The following is a 21,984-nucleotide window of genomic DNA, read 5'->3' on the forward strand; positions in this document are numbered from 1 at the left end:
AAACTGAAGAGAAATAAGATATATGAAGGTCTTGTGTGGTTGTAACCCCAGATCTGGTCTAGGTACTAGGCGAAAGCTTAACCCACCTCTCTTAGGAGTCACTGAGCTTTCTCCACCACAGAAGCCCTTCAGCCTGGTTATTTATAAGGTCTTGCTTTTATTTCTAGTGTTCACAGTCAGCACTCAGGTGCAATATCAGCTTAACTGTGCAATACTTGTACTTCCCATGTTCATAAACCTTTCAATTCATTTTTTGCTGTTTACTTATTATATTTCTCAGCGTTTTTCACTGTTTACTTTCTTAAGTTGCTCTGATTTTTGTACTGTTTACTTATTAGACTGATCAGTGATTTTTACCCACAATTGTTTAGTTTATTGTTTTGCGTTCTTTTTTTTTTTTAATTAATGCTGCTTGTTTAAACTATCCCCTGTTAGCGTTAATGGGTTAATTGCGATGCGATAAAGGTCTGTAATTAACACAACAATTTTTCTGAGACCCACTATTCCTCGGTCGACAATACTGTCTTTAAGAGGCTATACCGGGCTGAGTTTAAAGGCTGGTGTTGGCAAGTGATGATATGGTGTCATATGAAACTACTCCAGTGGTACCAACCATGCTAGCTTCTCAGTAAGGGGGCAAATAAATCGCCCAAAATTAGGCTAAATTTTGGTGATGAAAAAATGGCATGGACATTTCACAGGGGTCCCTTGACCTCTGACCCCAAGATATCTGAATGAAAAAGGGGTTCTGAGGTTACCCATGAGTCTCCCCTTTTACAGACATGCCCACTTTCTGATAATCCCATGCAGTTTTTTGCTGTCATTTGATTCATGAATCAAGACAATCTGGTAATAATTGCTTTACCTTGTTAATTTGGACTTCATAACAGCTTTGAAATGCAAAATAATGGAATTGAAAACATGGCATTAAAAATTGAAATTAATTGCAATTAACTACAGAAATTCTGCGATTAATCATGATTTAAACCATTAATAGTTTGACAGCCCTAATAGAAACTGATAAAAATGGCAAATAATCTCTAACCAGCTTAGACATCAGCTGCCCTGAGTGTAGCCCTCTGCATTCAGGTGGACATCATGTTTTTATTGTTCTTACAGAAACAAGAAAAGCACAACAACACATGATTCATCTTGAAATAATGGTATGCAGATAAAGACAAATGTCTTTGTGTGAAAATGTGAACCTTACCCATGCTGGTCTGCAGAATGGTATTCAGAACATCAAGAACTGCTCTGAAGGAAGTCTTCATCACCAGCTTGCACAGTGGGTACCAGAAACGAATGCTCTAATTAGATGTACATCACAGTCACCTCCTTGGCCTTCTATCCTTCCTCTGTGATCCCCGTGTTGTTATAAAACTTCTGTAAAATGAGAAACGTGTGTCAGAATATACAAACACTGTTTATGCTGAAGGAGCTATGGCACAAACAATTCCCCCTTTAGCCGGAAATGCTGAAATGTGTGAACGAGAGGGCGCACTTAAGTAAACCATTCCAAAATATACATTTTTCTCACATTTGCTATAACTTTGCTATGATACATTTTTGAGAGATTAATATTAAGTTAAGTGGATAATTTAGATGTCAGACAAAACATGGTCTAATAACAATTCTCAAACTCAGATTTCCTGTGCCGCACCGCCAGTCCACACTGACTCAAACTTGCATACATGAGGTGAGACACGAGGTGAGACCTGATCTGAGATTTGACCATAGCCTACGCTCACATGCCAAGACAGCAGCATGTAGAACTTCACATAAAGGAACAAGTAGAATAAAAACACAACAGCAAAAGTTAAAAACAAACAGCATAAAAATGCACACACAAGCAATAGGCAACAAACTTAAAACAAAACGCAAAATACCAGCATTCAGAAACCATCCATGTGCATCCAGTGTCCAAAAGGTCCTTAATCTTGCTTTTGAAATCCACCAGGCTGATAAAAGAGTCTAGTTTAAGATGACTCTGCAGCTGACACTGAGATGACGGAGCAAAAACTGTAAAAGCATTTTAACAAAAGACAGCAAGAGCTCGAGGACAGACGGACAAAAGTTGTCCATGCATGTGACCGTTTTTAGGAGTCAGTAGAGAACATAAATAATAAGGCAGTTCATATAAAATGGCCTTATAAAGAAAAATGTATCAATTATACTGACACAACTGCTAGCATGACTAGTGAACATGCTAGTGACAGTATGGACGTAATAATGGCGCCTTGGCACACCAAGCCCACATCGACGGCCAGTGGCAAGGAAGGCCCCCTGCTGAGTCACCACACTTCGCCATGTCTCGGCGAAAAAATGCACAGAAACACACCAAACCCACCGCCAACTTGAAACTACGTTCTGCATCTGCATGAGAGGAGCTTCTCCTCTATACCAGCAGACAGTGGTCATCTGTAATCATTATTCAAACAGGAAAACCGGGAAACAGCCACTTAGCCAGCTAACGCTAGTTAGCCAGTTATCTCAATAACAACATAAGTCAATACTCAAAGAAGAAAGAATATTTACAGTGCACCAGTCACCAAAAACACAGACTATCAGGAAAAAAACTTAAGAACTCAATGGTCAAAGAAAAACTGTCATACCTCATATAATGAGTGTACTTTCACCTCACTCCCTCTTGACTTACACTGTTTGTTTAAATTATTCACTTCCGCATCTCTTCTCGTGCCCTGAGCTGAACAGCCAATCAGAGTGATTTCACTCACTCACACAGACGCAGGACGCAGGTGACGAAGGCAGGAATGAAATCTGAACACAAGTGGTCAGCTGGACACGTACGATTGACTGATTGATTTGATTTTTCTTTCATGTATTGCTGTTATTATAATTATTATTATTATTGCTCTATCTAGAATATCAATTATATGTGCTCTCATTATGTTTTTGTTTTTATTTATCTGGCAATTTTTTACATATTTTTGTAAAATATGTGACTTAATAAAATAAAATAAAATAAAATAATCAACACAGGCAGGCGCATTGTAGTGTCATGTTCCCAAGAAAGGAAAATTAGGACTCAAAAAGGAGAAAGAAAAGAAAGAAACAAAGGAATGGGAAATAAAGTAAACAAACTTTTTTAAAAAAATTAAATCGGTGCTTGACAGAGAGAGTAAGCGGGTTTCCATATTAATCCACAAATTGTGCAAATTGAAATTGCAAATATAAAATATGCATAATGGAAACATGTCAATTTAGGAAAAAATTTAATTTATCGCCAAAAAACTTTTACGCTTGCATGAGGTGGTATATTAGACAATTTGAAAAAGTCATATTTTTAAAAACTGCAATGGCAACACTTTTTGGGGCTTTTATATGATGCTATGGCTATGCGCCTGTCAACTCCCTCGGGCATGATACAGCAGGCACTACCTGAGGTGTACTGCGTCGCATAACTCTTCAAAAATTGAGCGGAACATTTTGAAATTTTGAATGCACAATTCCTCTGTGAAATCGTGGACTATCACCTCCCAGAAATCCCTCATACGTGGCCACTCCCACGTATGAGGGGCTTGCTTTTCCAATAATTGCTTGGATAACACGCCTACATCGCCTTTGATTGGAAATAATGACGGCTCGTGCGGTGTCTGCAATAGAAATAAATCTGCTAATCGCCCATGCTTCTTGGAATGTTAGCGAGAGAGAAGTCGCAAAACATCACTCAACAGAAACGCTGTCATCTTGCAATTGTGTTTTATCGTCATTTGGAAAATATTGCTTATATTTTGCGCAAATCACTAATGGAAACCCACCTACTGATCAAGAGAGGAAGGGTGGAGGGGCCCACAGAGACTGCTTACACACGGAGGCCAGAATCTGGTGCAACGCCCCTGGACATAAGTGTGAATGGCAATGTGTCTCGCTGTCCATTTGTGTTTAGACTACCAGTCAAAATGGCTCTTATACATTGGTTTAAAGGCCAAAAATGTTAATTTCATTAAGAACACAAATTACTTTACACTGTTTACACTGCTTGTAATTTCATCAATCAATATCTAGCAAAATGTCAGCAGTTCTCAGCCTTGACTTTAACTTGACCACATTAGTCACCTCAATATGTTTCACAACAACTTTTTCTGCATGCAGCAGCACGTTTATGATGTTCTCACCACAAGATAGAGAGCGGTCAAAGTCCCAAACACACACTGCATCAAAGGTGACCAGACAATAGAAAAGCTGCTGCTGCTGCTTATGAGACTGTTGTTTTGTTTATGTAATTAAAGAACTTCTCTGAGGTGGGTGTGTGGTGGAAAGTGATGACAACGCTAGTTATTTGAAGTTCTTCAAACCAAGACAGCACAAGAGTAACACAAGGTAAGCCAGTGATTCTAAGCTGTGGGCTGAGGCTGCAGTGCATTAGTGTTTAATGTGGGCAGGTAATGCAACAAATATGCAGCCTATTTAACATGCATACTGTTTTTGGCTCTTGATAATATTAGCTGCTGGTGCCAGCGGCCCTGCTTTGACATTAATCCACCTTCCACGCCCACCTGGCGCTGTAACACACCTGCGGGCAGTCGGTAAGTAGCCTCACATCTCAAAGTGCAGAAAAGTGATCAGCACGTGGAGCTGATATTAAACGCTCTCACAGTAAAACAGCCAGTCGGTATGTTTCTCTTCAAAAGTGCAGGTCGAGTAATATGCATATATTACTTATTGATGCATGCATAAAGTGCACGTACAATTCCTCATGTAAGTGGCAGATGGTACATTGGGCCTCACGCGAAACAGAGGCACAGGTGACCGAGTTACCTGTCGTGGCTTTCAGGCTGAAAGTCTCTTTGTTGTCAGAGGATCAAGCTCAACTTCAAAGTCTTGAAATTTGTCCATGATGTCTGTGTGAAACTAAATCCAGAGGAGCCGGCTGCTGCAGCTGCTCTTCACTGCAAACACGCACACGCATGCTCAGCTGTGGGAAGTAGGACACCAGTAACGTGTCTGCTTCGGTGCTCTAATAATATTGTTGAACAAAATTAAAGTGTCGTTTAATTCTTTTATCCAGCTGATAAATTCCTTCATGCCCCTGAGTGATCATATTAAAGTTAGAATGAAAAGTTATGAAAAGCAACTTCTCTAAATGACTTGGAGCAGTACTAATCATTCAATATGTTTTGCATTGTTTTTAACCCTTAGGGTTTGCACACCAGTATCGCTCTGCGCACACCATCAAAATCAGGCTTTAAAAAAGACATTCATAATTAATACATAAATATTATTTTCTATTGCTATTGAGTTAATTTTTTTAACCCTTTGCAATCTGAGGAAAATTGCCTTTATTTCTTTCAAATCATGGAGAGAAGGTGACAAGCAACTGAACAAGAAATGTCACAAAAATAAAGAAAATAAGATATAAGTAAAAAGTTACAAGAAAATAAGTTTTTAAAATGGTAAAACAAAAAACACACAAGAAAATCACCTGAAGAAAGTGTTAAAAATCAACTAATATTCAATTAGAATAAGAATTAGAGATAAGCTTTCTGGACATTTTTCCCCTCATGTATTCATTTATTTATTTTTGATGATATCTAATAATATTTTTAGGGTACTTTTTGGTCATCTTGTAATTTTTTTGCGTTTTGTGGGACATTTTTTGCCAAGTTGCTAATTCTGTTTTGTCACCATATTTTTGAAAGAAACAAACAATTTTCCCCAGTTTAGATGCTTGTGAAAGTGTCTAAGCACAAGAAAACTGATGTAAACCCAGCTGTTAAAGGGTTAACCTACATCAGTCCTAATCATAAATATCAAATATTCATTCATTTTCAGAATTTTCATCCTTAAAATGCCAGGTTTTTATCATGAGACCACTATGTTTTAGATGAAAAAAAAACACTAACACTAATTATTTTCAACAGACTACATGCTTAGTAGAGTTGTTTTTGAATATCACAGCCTGGGATATTTCAATAATTTGCTGCAACATTGATTTTTAACCATTATTAATTTTTGCGCATTTAATTTTGCATTAAATACTTACTTTCTGCACACAAAATGCACTTTTCAAAATCAGGCTATAAAACGTATTATACATTAATACGATTTTCACCTTTCATTGAGTTTATGTTTTAACCAACATCAGGCCTAATTGTAAATATGAAATATTCATTAATTTTCAGAATTTAAAACAAAACAAAAATACCCAATCTTGCCAACATTTCTGCCTTATGCATGAAGACAGCCAAATTTATTTTTAAAAATATGAAGAATGAAAAGTGATTAAAATGTGCCGAACAGTCCATAAGGATTAAACACTGGAGGTAATTTGTTAACTAGCCGTCTTTTGCTTTTAGCAAAAGACGGCTTTTAGCTTTTTGCTTTAGTAGTGTTGATGCTTGAGTTGCCACCGTCCATGATGTTGCTGTTTAGATTGTTAAAAATGGATTAGTAATTCAATTATGTTAGTTTTTACAAGCTCTCATGCTTAATGTATTTCCAACCAAAGGGCTTTTGAGCCAACTTCCTAAACCTGATACAAGTGAACTGTCTGGCTCAATCAAACTGTGGCTCTCTGTGATGTAATTATAACTGTTCAAAGCATTCTTTGTTCAGTGACCCCTTTATTTTCTGGGCTGCTTTTTGGGAGGGGGGAGCACTTTTGGTTTGGTGGCTTACTATGCTTGAGAAACTGTGTTTTCTCAGGAGTGTTAGGAGGGAAGTTGTGTTGCTTTTTAAAGTTTTGTGACTGTAATCCCGGCATAATGAGTTTATGCTGACATGGAGGCAGTGTTGCAAAACTGATTTAGTCTCAGCCGGCTGCAGCTGAATGCAGGAATAGATCTTTGCAGAAATATTGCACAAGACGTGCAAACTTTTTTGTATATAGTGATGCATGCAAGCATAGAAGGGGAAGCTGTTTAATGAGGAGGATGAAAAGGAGGATCTCAGTGTGCGGAAGAAGGAAAAATCAGATGATCCTTATTTTTCCAAAATTCTGCACCAAATCAAGAAAGAAGAGTAGGAAGATGACGCATATGAGGAGAAGGATGAAGAAATAAGGGAACTAAAGTGCATTTGCTGCCACTTTATTCAGTTTGTTGCAGAAACAACCTGAGCTAGGGCTTTGCCATGACCTTTGACCTCCACCTGTCTTGTAGCACTCACATGCTTGCAAATGTTTGTGAAACCACCTGTGCTGTGAGAGTCTGATAGGATTTAATATGTAACAGAGATTTGTCATGACTCAGAAGTTGGGCAGCTACTGAGGCCAAGATCCACCCTGTTGGGATGAGATGACCCAGGTCATTCTGTCATATGAAGAGCTGTAAACAAACTTCTTCAGTTTTGAAATTAAAAGTGTCTGATAGGGCACATACACAAGAGAAAAGAAAGAAAAAAACAAAACACTATTCCACACTCCCAAACACCCACTTGACATGCCTATATGCATATTTCCCTATGACTCATTCCACTATTAATAGCAGTGAAGTGGGACATAAGTGTGGTCCGCATTTGATCAAATTCAGCCTTCTTTACCTTCATAGACCAATGATCTTTATTTTATTGGTGCTTTTTTGTTTTGATTGCGACAGCTGTGATGATTTTCTTTTTTTTAAAGAAGAAATATAAGTTGATTATGTTCTCTAAAGCTGATATTTTGAAGTCTCCTCTCTTTTGTAAGCCTACACAATGGAGATTTATCCATGTTTATTATTCGTGCCTCATTAGCTGACAAAAGACACTGTCGGAATAAAAAAAGCTTCCTTTCCTCGGGGCAGTGTGACTGTACCTATTGTTAAATCCACTTCATTCACCTATCATGTACTCATATCATGTTGGAAAGATAGGTTCTCTCATTATGTGTGTGATCTTTATCAGCTGTTTACAGGATGTGTTTTGTTATTGGGAAATCACCTGTTATCACATTTCCGATAAATCACGTTTTTCAAGAATTCTTTTTAACAACTTGATACTGGTGTGGCAAATGCATGTATCTGGTTTAGAAAACTGTTCCCACATGAGCATGCCCTTGGACATCTCTATCTTAATTTATCTGCTGAAGACAAAGTACTGGGTTGAGTGAACTTTTCCTTGATTCTTATCAGGCTGAAGGTGTAGAGTTATGTAGTGAGCTGAGGTGTAGTCTGACTGGCAATTTCTTCCATGCTGCTTTATTTGATTCCATTTGGTAACCTTTTCGCAAATGTACCTGATCCATGACTGAGGGAATCAACGTGATAATTTCCCTGTTATCACCGTGGCTATCGGCTCTGATAGGAAAGGCTCGTCATCACTCCCGGCTACCCACACAGTCCTAGCTGGAGTTTTATAACTCTGCACATCTGACCCCGTCAACCACTGGCCTCAGGTCCAATAACACAACCCCAAAAGTCGATATAATCCCAGTAAGCTGCAGGTGGCCTTTCAGATTGGCTGCCCAGATCTCTACATTTTCCCTCCTTTCACACACTGCCCCCCTCTCACTCTCTCACCAGGATCCCAGTGTGGTGGTAACCCTCTGCTGAAACAGGGCCTTTTGCTGGGTGGAGGCAGCACGCTGCAGCCAGGACCTGTGACATTACTCTCAGCTCCACAGTGGGACGAGATCACCTGAATACAGCCTGCAAGGGAGAGGAACAGAGTGAGACTTCACCAAGCACACAGGGAAGAAACTGTGCCTCTGCAGCAGCAACAGAGTCCGACTTGGGACTTTGGAGAAACTTTTATCTCTTGAGTCAAGGGGATCACAGCTGTGTGTTGCCAGAGATTGTGGTTAAAAGCCTCCTTTGTAAGACTTTGGACCTGTTTAACAAAGAGACAGAACAATGGATAAGGATGCTCTACTGGACTATGAGTACCCAGATCTGGATCCTTTGCCAACCAAAATTGAAGCAGAGTAAGTACACTCTTTCTGAAGACAGACAAGTATATTTTTATTGTTTGTCTAAAATCACTGCCAAAAAAAAACATTCATACTGTCCAATTAATTATCATGTAGTTTTTCAAACTTTTTACAAGTCTCATCAACTTTGCAGCTCTCATTGTGGTATTAGGTGACAAAAGTTGGCAAACGTCTGTGGTGCCGGTGTCAGTGTGTGGTCTTGTCTCTGTTCAGTTGTTATGTTACAGCACAGGCCATCTCAATTTTCATGCATCAGTATGCAGGCTGTGTGAAGGTTTTGCCGGTATAACTTATTCGAGAAAATACCAACAAAAACGTGCATTCAATCCAAAATAAGTCACAATTAAAATGTTTTACTGCACATTTTTTTCAGTATCAAAAATAAGACTTGGTACATTGTGCCATGCAAAATTGGACATAAGATCCAAAGTCTTATAGCATGATTCTTTGCTCCTGGGATATCCCACAATGCAACAGGGCACACATGATATTTCCATTTATTGGAAGTGTTTTCTTACACCTAAATTGCATTTTAATAAAGTGAGTGATTATTGGAACAACTATTATATTTGATAATGACCTCAGATGAACAATATGACAGAAAAACAATGGAACAAGTGTCATCTATCACCAGCCAGCATGTTGAGCTTATAAACCACCTGGCTGTGGTGTAAATGAATAGGCTGTGTTAAGTTGTGGCCACTATTATAGCTCACTATTTTCCAGCTTGCTGATTTGTTAACACTCAAATGTCCGGCTGCACCTCATCCTCCACCAGCTGTGCTTCTAGAAATGTAAATTTTGACGTTGCCTTAAATTTACAAACGGTCTGCTCCCTGACTGCCAAGTCACAAATTCACACATTGTTTGGACAGGTAAGAGACTGTTGTGAAAAATGTCAAAACATCCATTCAGCAAGCTGCAATCTCTGTGCTCACAGATCATACGGCATGTGCAGTATTTTCCTAAATAACTCTCCCCACCGAAACAGCCTCCTCTGAATATCAGAGTTTTAACTTCCACCCCATGACCAGAAATTCCTGCTCTTCCAGTGTACGGGAACGTGAACATAGGGCATTTGTTGTTTTCCTGTGTCACGCTGATACCAATCCGTTTAAATGCAAATCTCCGCTGCAGGATTTTCAGCTGCAAAGTTTCCAGCCACAAATGGTCCTGACAGTGACGTGTGAGAGGTTTAGTGAGGTGTGGGTCTGCTCGCTGACTCAAATCCCTCTGCTCTGAAGTGTGATTGTTTTGCTCATGTTTGAATGTTTTGTTCCTTTTTTTAGAATAATCCCTCCATGTGACCCCACTGCTGATGACAGGCTCTACCACATATGCATCACCGCCATATCGGTAAGTCCACGTTCCTTTTGGAGTCACGTGATGCAACATTACGACACCCTGTCATTCATTCACTGGGTCTCACCTCGCTGTTGTTTTATGATGTGTTCCTGTGATACAGATCTGAAAGGTTTGCCTGTCAAAGTTAGCGCTGCTAATGTTTTCAGTAATCACTGTTTGGACATTAGCAGAATATCTCAAAAAGCTGTGAACAGGAACAATGATATTTGGAAGAAAAGAAAGGGTTTTTATTTACATCCAGGTGTGAATGCGGGGCACACTCAACTTTTCACATTACTTAAATATAATTATATACTTATCATTATGTCTCTCTGATGGAGATCCTTGCCCAAAAATGATTGCCTAATGTAACTAATATATTATACATTTGCTTTCCAAGTGATTTAATCAAGTCATACAAATAAAAAAGAAAGTATAGTCATGACTAAGTGAAGATTTACAGATTCAGTCCTATGTCATCAGTTTAATCTTGTCTCTCAACTATCATGCATGGACTGTATAAAATAGTGGATGCAGCATCACCCATTCGTTTGTGCAGTCAGGTTAAAGAGGACTGTGTACAGCATCAGAGGCGGGTCCCTGTTCAAGTCAAGTCAACTTTGTTTATATAGCACATTTAAAAACAACCAAGTTGACCAAAGTTCTTTACAGGGTAAAAAGGCAATAATACATGAACATGATAATACATCACACATCCTATGACATTAATTCCTACGAAAAGCCAGAATAGCTCTATAGAAATTACCCACATCTTCTGCATTGTTGGACCTAAAGAGGAAGGCACAGTAGCGACTTACGGTGACTTACGGCAGCCAAGCTGGCAAACTTCCAGTTCAGTGCTCTGCAAGTTTGGATGGGGATTGAATTAATGTAATCGTGTGGGTCTTCTAGACTTTTGAAATGTAATCGTACTGAATGGATCAAATCCCCATAGTGAGATGAGTCATTTGTGGTGCTCAAAAAAATGTATCCACTGATTCACAGACATCTCTTTCCAAATGTAAGTCTTTGGGAAAAAGTCTATGTGGGGCCCCATAGCCACTTTTGACCACTCCGAGTTGGCATTTCAGCCCTCCCCATCTTGTTTTTTTGGAGCCAGAAGTGACGATATTTGGATGAGAGTCTGGTGCTGTGGAAGAGTGAGGGAGTGGCTCTAAATCATAGACTGCGGTGATGCCTGGCAGACAGCCTGTCACAGGAAGTGGCAGCACCTCTCAATATGCATAACTTTGGGCCTTAATAAAAATGTAAACTTGTAAGTTAGATAAAAATTCACTCCCATATAGTTGCCATGAATATTAAAATAAACTATAGAGATCAAAACTGTTTTTGTATCAGGCTGCAAACATGTTTATTTCTGCTGTTCATTTGGGCATTTTAACCTAGGGAGCCAGTCTCAAGTGGCCATCAAAGGCAGTTTATAGGCAGTTTTTGGTAATTCTTCAGCTTGCCAATATGAAATCCAATAATATTCACTACCATGACCATTTTTCTAGTTATTGCAAATAGCAATTCCATATTTTCCTAATGATGTTCATGCCTGTTCACTTTCTCTCCTTCTGATGTCTGTTTTAAAGGTGGTCTAGGTAATTGGTCCAGACTGACCCAATTCTTCCCATTCTTGTGTTTCCTAAATGTGTCAGAGGTCATGAAAGGTCATTGAACTCTCACTGGTCAGTGATCCTGACTGATGACAGTTCATTCATGCCACATCCTTGGAGAGCACTAATGAGACGTCGCAGTTTGGCCTTTTGTATCATCAACTCATTTTTAGTCTGAAGCAGGGTGAGGTCTGAACCCTGGGGGGACCCACAGCAGCATGCCACCCTGCTGATAAGACTAACTGACGTTTCTTTCTCTCATAGCTCGTTGTTATGCTGATCCTAGCAATCTTAGCCAGACGCATGAAGGTGGGTGATAGACAGAAAGGACTCCCAGGTTTACTCAGGTGAGACTGTATTTTCATATTTTAACACATTTTTCTTAAATAACATTGAATTGCATATAGTTTATGTCACTTCAGACTTATAGATTGATTTCCTATTGGCAGTTATTGGCTTCCATTAATATCAGTATGGTATATGCTCCAGATGCAAACACTTTATGTTATGAATGTTCACAGTGATGGATTTTCAAGTCTCTTGAAAATCCATCACAGTGAACATTCAACATAAGAGATGAATATTGCAGGGAGCCATTGCGTTTATTTGTTTAACTGTCAAAGCATAAACAATATAGAAACATCAATCTGGATCAATATATCGATTAAGTGATCAATCCAATACTATTGATGCAAAGTGAAAACATTGATACATATCGTCATTATCGAGAATTATTTTAATAGTTCCCATGGCACCTCTGTGTCACCATTTCTGTTCAAGCACATCTCCTTCCTCAACATTTCACCCTTTGAAAACTTTTCACTTTTCTTTTTCTGCGTTCATACACATTCACATGTATTCTAATGTTTGAAATCTGACCATATTGGTTTGCTTTCATTTGAAGGTATGGGAAAAAAGCCAATGAGCAACTTTACAAGAACTGTTATTTTTAAAGAAGCTATGGAAAAAGTATTTTTTTATAATTATCATAATTTTCTTTTAATAGTTTTCAGGTTAATTGCTTAACTTTCTTTTTTCTTTTTATTTTTGTGCTAATTTTTGGGTAATTCTTAGTTTTTGAAAGACATCAAGCCAATTTGCTCAGGTCCCAAGGGACTGAACTGTTCTGGTGGCCTAACGTCAGGCAGATAATGTTAAGCAGCCAAAAAAAAAAAAAAAAAAAATACAATGAGGATATTTACTGATTTTGTTTAATATTGGTCACAGGCTCCTGAAATGTATCAAACTGAAATCATATCATGGCAAATTCCGTGATATCAGCAAACATCCTATTGTTGTCCAAAGAATAGATATAAGATTAGATATTAGATTGTATCATGACACGAATTGTGATTTACACACCTAGAGACGTTTGTGTCAACAGGTTAATTTTTCATTTTATAAGAGCAAAAAATAAAAACAAAGTCACACTAGATTATGCTCCCATGAATATTTAATAGAATTACCAAAGAGATGATGTTTCGAGCTACATGCTCTTCATCAGGTCTTTTCTCTTCTCTTGTAAAGAGAAGAAAAAAGACCTTCTCTTCTTCTCTTTTTTCTCCTCAAAAATGTGCTACAGTGGAGCTGCTCAGTGGCCAGCAGATAAGACCATGGTCATAGAGGGTAACTTCTGGGGTGAATATGTGTAATTGTGGTTTTTTGGAGGTGGGCGCTGATGAGTGCTTTCATGCTCAGTGAACCTTCCTTGGATTAACTGAGGTGAAAACAGTGATGGATTTTCCTGTCTGAGGCAAGTTTCAAGCCTCATCAATTTTATTATACTGACATGAATAGACACCAATGGCAGCCTGAAATAATACTGAAAATGTCTGAAAGTCAGTCGCAAGTTTAGTTTGTAGTTTGTTGGCTAAAACCTTTTTTTTTAAATGTGTCATTTCTGCTCAGTGACCGTTTCATCCGAATGTGAAGCTGGTAACATGTGGGCTCTAAATACCTGCTGCTTGATTTCACAGTCCGGTCAACTTCCTGGACCATACGCAGCACAAAGGCCTGGCAGTGGCTGTGTTCGGAGTGCTCTTGTGCAAACTGTGGGGCCTGATCATGTCGCCAAACCCTCTCCCCTTCACAACAGACGTCGAGAATAAACGTGAGGAGGTTATTTTCATTTTTTACACAGATTGCAAATCTTCCAGAGCCACTTTTTAATATTTATATTAGTAGTTAAGATGTGTCACTGCTTCTCTTTTCTGAAAGAAAGGTTCTGTTTGCAGATTAGACAGCATCCAAAAGACAGACATAAATATTATTTTTGTTAAATATCTGTGTTACATAATTGGATTATCTTGTTTCTGTCTGTCTCAGTTCTTTTCGACTAAGCTTTACAAGAGGCCTTTTCTTTTTCTGAAATGAAATTACATAAGAATTGACTGTAAGGAGTCAGTTCCCTGCTACTTTACACAATCCCCAAACAGTTTAAGGTTCACCAAAGTAAATCACTCACAGCTTAGGAAAAAATGTTTTTGGTGTAGAAGTATTGCAGAATTGGTTTCAATGCTGTGTCACATGTTTCACTAAATCACAATCATTTTTATTTAGTGATGAAGTGAACAAAACAAACATGTATACAACATAAAAAACAAAACATAAGAACAAATAGGAACAAAAATACAGACTCTAGGCGGGTTTCAATTAACCTTAAAATTGCACAAACTGAAACTGCAAATATAAAATCCGTCTAATGGAAACACATCAGTTTTGAAAAAACTTGAAAGAATGTTTTTACGCCCGCATGAGGGGATATTTTCGTCATTTTGAAAAAGCAATATTTTGCAAAACTTCAAAGGAAACACTTTTTTGGCTTTTATAGGTCACGTGATGCTATGGCTTGTGCTTGCTGGCTCCCACAGGATGCAGCATGCACTGCAAGCAGACATTGAGGGAGGTATAGGGGGCTCGCCTTTCCGTTATCTCCCACATAACACGCCTACGTTGCCTTTGTTTGGAAAAATTGACAGCTAGTGCAGTGGCTGCAACATAAATAAACCTGCTTATGCTTTGAATATCCATCTCCATGCATATTGAAATGTTGTGAGAGGAGAAGTTGCATAACATCACTTAGTGGAAACTCAGCCATCTCCCAATTGTGTTTTATCGACATTTTGAAAATATCCCTTTTTTTTTGCGCAAATCTGTAATGGAAACAAACCATGTAACATGAAATACAATAAAACTGAATAAGTTATATGGAGCCCAGAAGTCGATTTTATTGAGATAATTTAAGATATGTGTGAATTTAGTGCAAGGCAGTGACATATATCATAGTGTGAAATTACACTAAAACGCAAATTTTTGATGCTGCAGGTCTTCACACACTTTTGTTGTATTTGCAGAGAACTGGGTGATTCTGGGTGTCTTCTACTATCCCGCATTATACTACCCTCTCCTGGCATGTGGTACTTTACATAACAAAGTTGGCTATGTACTCGGTAGCCTCTTGTCGTGGACGCACTTTGGTGTTCTGGTCTGGCAGAAAATCGACTGTCCCAAAACACCTTTGGTAAGCAAAGACGCCATATACAACTGCTTTAAACCCTCCAAAACCTGGATTTCTTGTGCTGCATTCAGATGCTTTTTACAAACATTTAAACCTTTACAACCTCAGCAGATTGGTTTGATTTCTTTTGAAACATGAACTAAAGGAAATGAGCAAGAAATTGGTAAAACGTGAACAGAAAATGACATAGAACTGAAAATTAGTTTTTGAAAAAAGAGACAGAGAAAATCATTAGAAAATTACAAAAAAATAAGGAAAATGCCAAGAAAACTGTATTTATTGTTATCATTGTATATTTAAAATTATACTACATAATATATGTATATGTATCAGTTTTGTTTTGTTTTTTAGCTTTTTTTTTAGTCATTTTCTTTTTATTGTTTTTTTACTTTTCTTTTATTGCTAATTTTCTTCCTTTTTACCCCTTTTTTTGCATTTTTTTCTGTCATTTCTTGTAACTTTTAACTTTTTTTCTAAATTTTGGGGTAATTTCTTGTTAAGTTTCTCATTGCCTTCTCCCCGTGAGCCTTCTCCCCGTGATTTTGAAAGAAATCATGACAATTTGCTGAGGTTTCAAAGGCTAAGAGACAGCAGAAGAGTGTCAGTGGCTTAAGCTTCACTTTCTTTGTAGTGTGTCATCTGTCTGAGTTTTAAGGATTATTTCAAAGACAAAGCAAATGTGTTCTGGTCTGGAAACCCGTTAATTACCAAACAAAGCCAGTCTGTTACTATGTGTTCAAGAGGTGATTTGAAAAGAAGAATCTCAGGCTTCTCAGATGGATTCATGGACACATGGCTGGAGCTTTCAACCTTACTCAATGGCTCCAAATTTTGTGCCACGTCCACATTATTGGGTGTTTTCTGTGCCCTGAATGTCTACAACTCAAAAAAATTAGTTCCACTGTCTGTTGGTCTTAATCAAGAGGCTTTGTCACACTTAATCAGTTCAGTGTGTGTCAATAAAAGAGAGACATCCTGGCGTTGAATGGTTTGTCTTTTTCTTTTTTTAATAAGTGATTGTCTTTTTATCCCACCCTGAGCTGGCACACACCAAACGCCTCTGGGAGCATCTGAGCTAATCTGCATGACTAAGCCTAATCACATAAAGACAACAGAATAAATTTTACTAAATATTATATTTAGTGTGTTTAATTCTTAGCATGGAAAAAAATATAAAATCACATATTAAATCCCAGTATTTGGGTGTATACCTTCACCCTTAGAGAGCTGAGCAAATTGGTTTGATTGCTTTCAAAAACGTTGGAAGAAGGTAATGAGCAACAAAAAAAGAAATGACCAAAAAATTAGCGATAAATTAGAAAAAAAGTACAAGAACATTCCCTGAAAATTTTAACAAAACTAAATAAATAAATAAATAAAAGAAGAAGAAGATGTGCTTAAAAAGTATAATAATTCTGTAAAATAATTTGAAATGTGTAATTATGATAATTAGCTACAAATAGCTTCTTTCTTTGTTTTCCCCTCGACATTTCCTCCTAGCTATTTTAAAATTATTTTCTTAATGTACTAATGTCTTTCAATTTGTGGAAGTTCCCTTTTTCCATGTTTTGAAAGAAATTCCACCAATTTTCTCAGGGTGTAAAAACTTGTCAAAGGCATCTGAAAGCAGCCTTCCAGATGCCTTTCAGTTGGCACTTTTCTTTGGTACTAAATCATAAATATTTGGTCAGTGGTGGTGTCAGATGTTTGTGTTAGTTGAGAATCCCATTTGGCCGATATGTGGACTCTCACCACATCACACAAAGCCGTTTGTGTCCCCTTTTTCTGTCAATACAAAGTCATTTTAACATGTATGTGTCGCTCCAAAAGTCCCAAAACAAGTTGCTAGGTGATTTAAAGTCTGCTTTTCTTCCTTTGCAGATACACAAATACTACTCCCTTTTCTCCAGCCTGCCCCAGATAGCTTGCTTGGCATTCCTCAGTTTCCAGTACCCGCTTCTTCTATTCAAGGGCTTAAAGGGCACTGAAAAGCACAATGCCACAGAGGTAAGATTTGACCCTTTGCCATGTCTGCTTCAGTTTGGTTGTGCAGCCCTTATGATTGTTTGGCCAGCTTACATAACAAACTGAATAATAAGTGTCTGTGTTGATTCATAGTCTACATTCAGCCTGAGCTATTAAAAAAGAAAAACAAATCTCTCTTAGACACACATTTCTGCTGAATCTGTGCACGTGAGAAACCTTTCTAAGCTGCCTGCTAATCAAGGAGCTTAACGTGCTCATACAGTCTAGGCTGAGGGAAAATGTGAAGTCCAACGCAGCATGCCGGTCTAATCATTTTAAGTAGATTTGACGTAATTGGTTTAGGTTGTGTTCTTGATCAGATTATGAAAAGGTTGCCTTGTTTTTTTTTCGTGGAGGACACACAATGCTGTGTTTATTTGATGCTAATCTCAGTGTGGGTGTGACAAAGCTGGGGTGAGGCGATTGCCTGGAGTTTGACACCACCCCCTTCCCTCTCCTACACCCTCTTTTACAACCCACAGCAACGCACCTGACACCATAAATCTGCACAGATACAGTGATTTTATAAAAACCTTATTCAGTACAAGAAAATTAAAAAAAAGAAAGTTAGGGAGAACAAATACAAAGGAGAGTAGATTTGCAGTAATGGTGGAAATTATGCTGCAATACAGAAAAAAAAACTGTTAAGATAGCTATATACCGGACAAAGGATAAAACTGATTTTGACAAAAAGGCAACAAAAAAAGGAGAGTCAGGTTAATAAAATAAGGAGCACAAAAGAGCAAGGCAGTTGACATTAAAAGAGCAAGGACTTGGATATACGTGTTTACAATTTTTTAGACTTTTCTATTCATTTTTTCTGATTGTGCACAAATACAGTAGTGTGTTTTAAAGGGACCGTTGACCCCCAAATCAAAAATATATATTTTTCCTCTTACCTTACCTATGTACCAATCCAGTATCTTTTGGTGTGAGATGGAAATATCGGCCCTAGAGATGTCCGCATTCTATAAACTAGATGGCACTGCTTGTGGTGCTCAAAGTGCCGTAAAATGTTATAGCAATGTCTCTTGCCAGAAATGGCATTATCTACTGCTGAAATTTTGTAATTATTGCAAAATTTAGCTCAAATTTAAACCTAACACCTCAAACTTTCAAAGGAGTTTATGAATATGAAGTCTCAACTGAAGCGTTTGGGACTCTGTCTAAACCTTTGTACTATTTACTAGAATTATTTAGTTTCTCAAATAATTGATGTTTTTCTACCAGGATCTCAGCAGCAGCTACTATAAAGACTATGTGAAGAAAATGCTCAAGGAGAAGAAGACTGCCAAAATCAGGTGAAAATTGCAACCTCTTATTAGTAACCCACACAACTGGCCTTTAGCTGACCCTCGCCCCCCTTAATTCACTCAGACAAACAGTCGGAGCGCTGCCTAATCTAACACTGCCGGCCGTCTGTGTCAAAGACATATCCAGAGATGCTATATAGAATTTATGGGGAGAGAAGCTCCTTATTTCACAGAGAAGCTATCAAAAGGCTCTTCACTATGCCAAGGTGTTAGCATTAGCCAGCCTTTGCTTTCTTTGTAATGTTACAGCTAAGTTAATGTTTTATAGTTGGGGTTAACTTAAACTACAACCTTTTGTTACGGTTATTATTGATGTCTGACTCACAAAGAACAAAAATACTAAGTTGAACAGGTGACATAATGAGCTGACATTACGCAGCTGAAGTTGGCCGTAATGTTAGCGGGTATTAGCTAACTTAAGCTAACGTTACCTAGCAAAATTTGCTTTAAGGTGACGTTATACACAATGTTGCTGACATAATCTATGAGATTAAATATACTTGTGGCAAGGTTACCTTACCTTAGAACAAATGTAGATATCCTTGTTTGTGTATCCTCTTTACGTTGAGCTGAGGAGACTCTTTGCTTTGTTTATGAGAGGTTTAGGGAACAGGATAAAATACACTCCATTCTGTAACCTCTCAGGATACCTCATATCAGTGTTGCATTTACCCCTTTCACACCGTCTGACCATTTTTTAAAGTCAAACTGCAAAAATTTAAATAAAACCACAGGACAAGTCAAATTTTCTGATGGTTTTCTATGGAGGTGTTTGAGCAGGAAGTCCAAGTGCATTGTGTAGCTGCACGAAATGTGATTGGCTCATGGCATTTGAGGGCGGGGCTTAGCAATAGGTCAATTTGCTGCATTGCCACAGGTTGTCTTGTGATGTCTTTTCAGCTAATAAGCAATGCAAAATGTCGCAAATGACAAATAACTTGACCCTTGTTTGATTTTTTTGTGTAATTCTGAGTTTAAACAGAATTACACAAAGGTCTTTTCCAAAAATAAGAGACCTGGATTTACCTAATGTGTTTTGCTGAAATAGATGTTTTACTATTTTTAACCAGACACATTTGTGTCACACAGAACATCTGGAAATGTGCCTACTTCCTTCATTTAAAATATTATGAGGGATGTAAAATAGTACAGTGTTATCACTAAAGAATTCATCTCGTGCGTTGTTTGCAGTTCATCATTTATCGCTTTATATCCAAGTGAATGATTAACTTTTATCTGAGAAGCATGCAAAATATTTCTTTCACAAAAGATATGTAAATGACAGTGTGGAAGGCAGACTATTTAGAGAATATTAAAAAATAGAACTTTTTTAAAATCATATCTGCTAAACGAAGGATTGTAAATATCTCCATATAAAGTTGGTGCAATTGACCATGTCATGCAAAGTTTGTTGGTAAACAGCAAGATATAATGCATTTTCTCTTTTATTTGTTGCGAGTGTTTGACTTTACCTAAATAGAAACAGTTTCTTTTTTTTTTTTATTTGATGAACTCAAGAATGATTTCAAAAGTGGGTCATTCGTATACAAATGTTTTCTAGTCTCATTATTTCATCGAAATTTGGTGTAAATTTGTGCCTCTGTTTACATTTCACCTCAGCACATCGAGCACAGAGACACCAAAGCTCCCTCAAAGAATCATTGACGCTGTGAAGTCTTACATCTATACACCAGAGGACGGTAAAAATGTTGTCTTTGTTATGTCTGCTCAGGCCTTCAAGTGTTAGGTGTTTGCAAATTTATTAAACAACTCATTTTTTTCTTAAACAGCTTTCCGCTTTCCACCAAAGTTGGCTATATCTGCTGTGGTGTCAGTTATTACCCTGTATCAGGTAAGTATCATATCTACTACTGAACTACATAATACAAAAAACTTCCACAGCAGAATACATACAAAGTAATAATCACATACTGGATGTAATATTTCTATCTTGACTTTTCATAAAACTTTAAATAGATAGTTATGTCTGGACTCCAGAAAGAACAGTTGCTACCCTGGAAGCAAATAATGGGGATCCAGTTTCACAAATAAACATATAAACAAATGTGACATGTATTGTAAAAACACTTTGAGTAGTCAGAGGACTACAAAAGTGCTATACAAGTACAGGTCCATCTTTTCCAGATTCACCTGTTAGTATGTTTATTATCAGCAGTAGAGCTATAAAAGGGATGACATCACCATGCTATGGTAAGAGTTTTTCAGTGATGAAGAAATGTCCTGCTTTGATGTTGTTTTTTAGGTGGGTCTCCTCCTGATCTCAGCAGTGGTGCCAACTCTCCAGACTGCTCGTTCAGGAGTCAATGAAGACGTCGCTAACCTTTTGGCCGGCTTCAAGATAATGCTGTCTCCAGACAAAAGTGAGGTGGTCAGAATAGTGGTTCACTACATGTGGTGTGTAGAGGGTAAGTCACACGAGAAAGCAGCTGTTTAATGATATGAGAAATGCAGAATATATGTATTTATTCAGCCATGCTTTTTTGCTTGTTGCACATGCCAATTGTCAATGAATAATACTTGAATGTCATGTGCTCTTCTTCCTGTAGTGTGCTATATATCAGCAATGACTCTTTCCGGTTTGGTCAACCTGGCCATGCTCATGCGCTCCATGGTTCTGCATCGGTAGGTGTGAGAAAAGAGCAGCTGGCTTTTTGTTATTTTTTATTTTCTAATCCCAAAATTTCCAAGGATCCTCAGTGTGCTTCTTATTCTGTTGCCCTCATTATATTGCAGCGGTTCACAGTGGAGTTATTAAAACATAATAGAGTACTAATCATCCAGACGGACGTTAACTGCCGCTAGAATTGAAAATGGCTAGCAAGATAAGAAATGAAATACTGCGCCATTACCATAAATTACGTCGTATTAAAAGAAATGGGTTTCTGTGTCGAGTATTGAATTACATTCTGTCTGCTAAATTACCTCTTCTATTTACCATCTAATTTGTGCATTTATTGATAATTGTGTTTATGTTTCGCACAATGTTGCATTGTCTTGATTGTGTTCTTGCATCTACAGGTCAAACCTGAAGGGGCTGTACAGAGGAGATATCTATAATGTTTATAACTGCCAGAGAAGCATCAGGGCTTCACGGCCAGCGCTGGTCTGCTGGATGGGATACACCAGCTTCACGGCAGCTCACATCTGCTTTGGTACAGTTATACGTTCAATACTGAAAGAAAATAATACCCTGATTTTTTTCAGCAGTATTTTTTAATATGTTTATTTTTTGGATCTCTTTTGTTTTCCCTTTCTGATTTATTGCTTCAGAAACCT

At 37.9% G+C, this 21,984-nt stretch overlaps 1 protein-coding gene and 1 long non-coding RNA gene across 3 annotated transcripts in view; one reads left to right on the forward strand and one right to left on the reverse strand.

Moving 5' to 3' along the window:
* The window catches only part of LOC148189240 (uncharacterized), a 23,080-nt gene extending 18,055 nt beyond the window's left edge, over window positions 1–5,025 (reverse strand). The window contains exons 1-2 of the long non-coding RNA XR_015777091.1: window positions 4,780–5,025; window positions 1,211–1,383 (exon numbers count right to left, since the gene is read on the reverse strand). This is a non-coding gene — a long non-coding RNA (uncharacterized LOC148189240). The remainder of the gene's footprint in view (window positions 1–1,210; window positions 1,384–4,779) is intronic.
* Window positions 4,213–21,984, forward strand: part of stra6 (signaling receptor and transporter of retinol STRA6) — a 24,011-nt gene continuing 6,239 nt past the window's right edge. Inside the window, exons 1-14 of one of the 2 annotated variants that reach the window (XM_042496384.2) lie at window positions 4,213–4,341; window positions 4,467–4,547; window positions 8,460–8,860; window positions 10,156–10,222; window positions 12,097–12,179; window positions 13,809–13,942; window positions 15,186–15,352; window positions 17,231–17,356; window positions 18,605–18,675; window positions 20,308–20,387; window positions 20,478–20,539; window positions 20,951–21,113; window positions 21,255–21,330; window positions 21,727–21,860. In XM_042496384.2, the coding sequence (XP_042352318.2) occupies window positions 8,790–8,860; window positions 10,156–10,222; window positions 12,097–12,179; window positions 13,809–13,942; window positions 15,186–15,352; window positions 17,231–17,356; window positions 18,605–18,675; window positions 20,308–20,387; window positions 20,478–20,539; window positions 20,951–21,113; window positions 21,255–21,330; window positions 21,727–21,860 (1,234 nt within the window). In that variant the 5' untranslated portion in view covers window positions 4,213–4,341; window positions 4,467–4,547; window positions 8,460–8,789. The remainder of the gene's footprint in view (window positions 4,342–4,466; window positions 4,548–8,459; window positions 8,861–10,155; window positions 10,223–12,096; window positions 12,180–13,808; window positions 13,943–15,185; window positions 15,353–17,230; window positions 17,357–18,604; window positions 18,676–20,307; window positions 20,388–20,477; window positions 20,540–20,950; window positions 21,114–21,254; window positions 21,331–21,726; window positions 21,861–21,984) is intronic. The other variant, XM_088080555.1, reaches the window with a different exon arrangement.

The sequence above is a fragment of the Plectropomus leopardus genome, chromosome 7, assembly GCF_026936395.1.
Source record: "Plectropomus leopardus strain MGB_pleo_1.0 chromosome 7, ASM2693639v1, whole genome shotgun sequence".
Taxonomy (NCBI): domain Eukaryota; kingdom Metazoa; phylum Chordata; class Actinopteri; order Perciformes; family Serranidae; genus Plectropomus; species Plectropomus leopardus.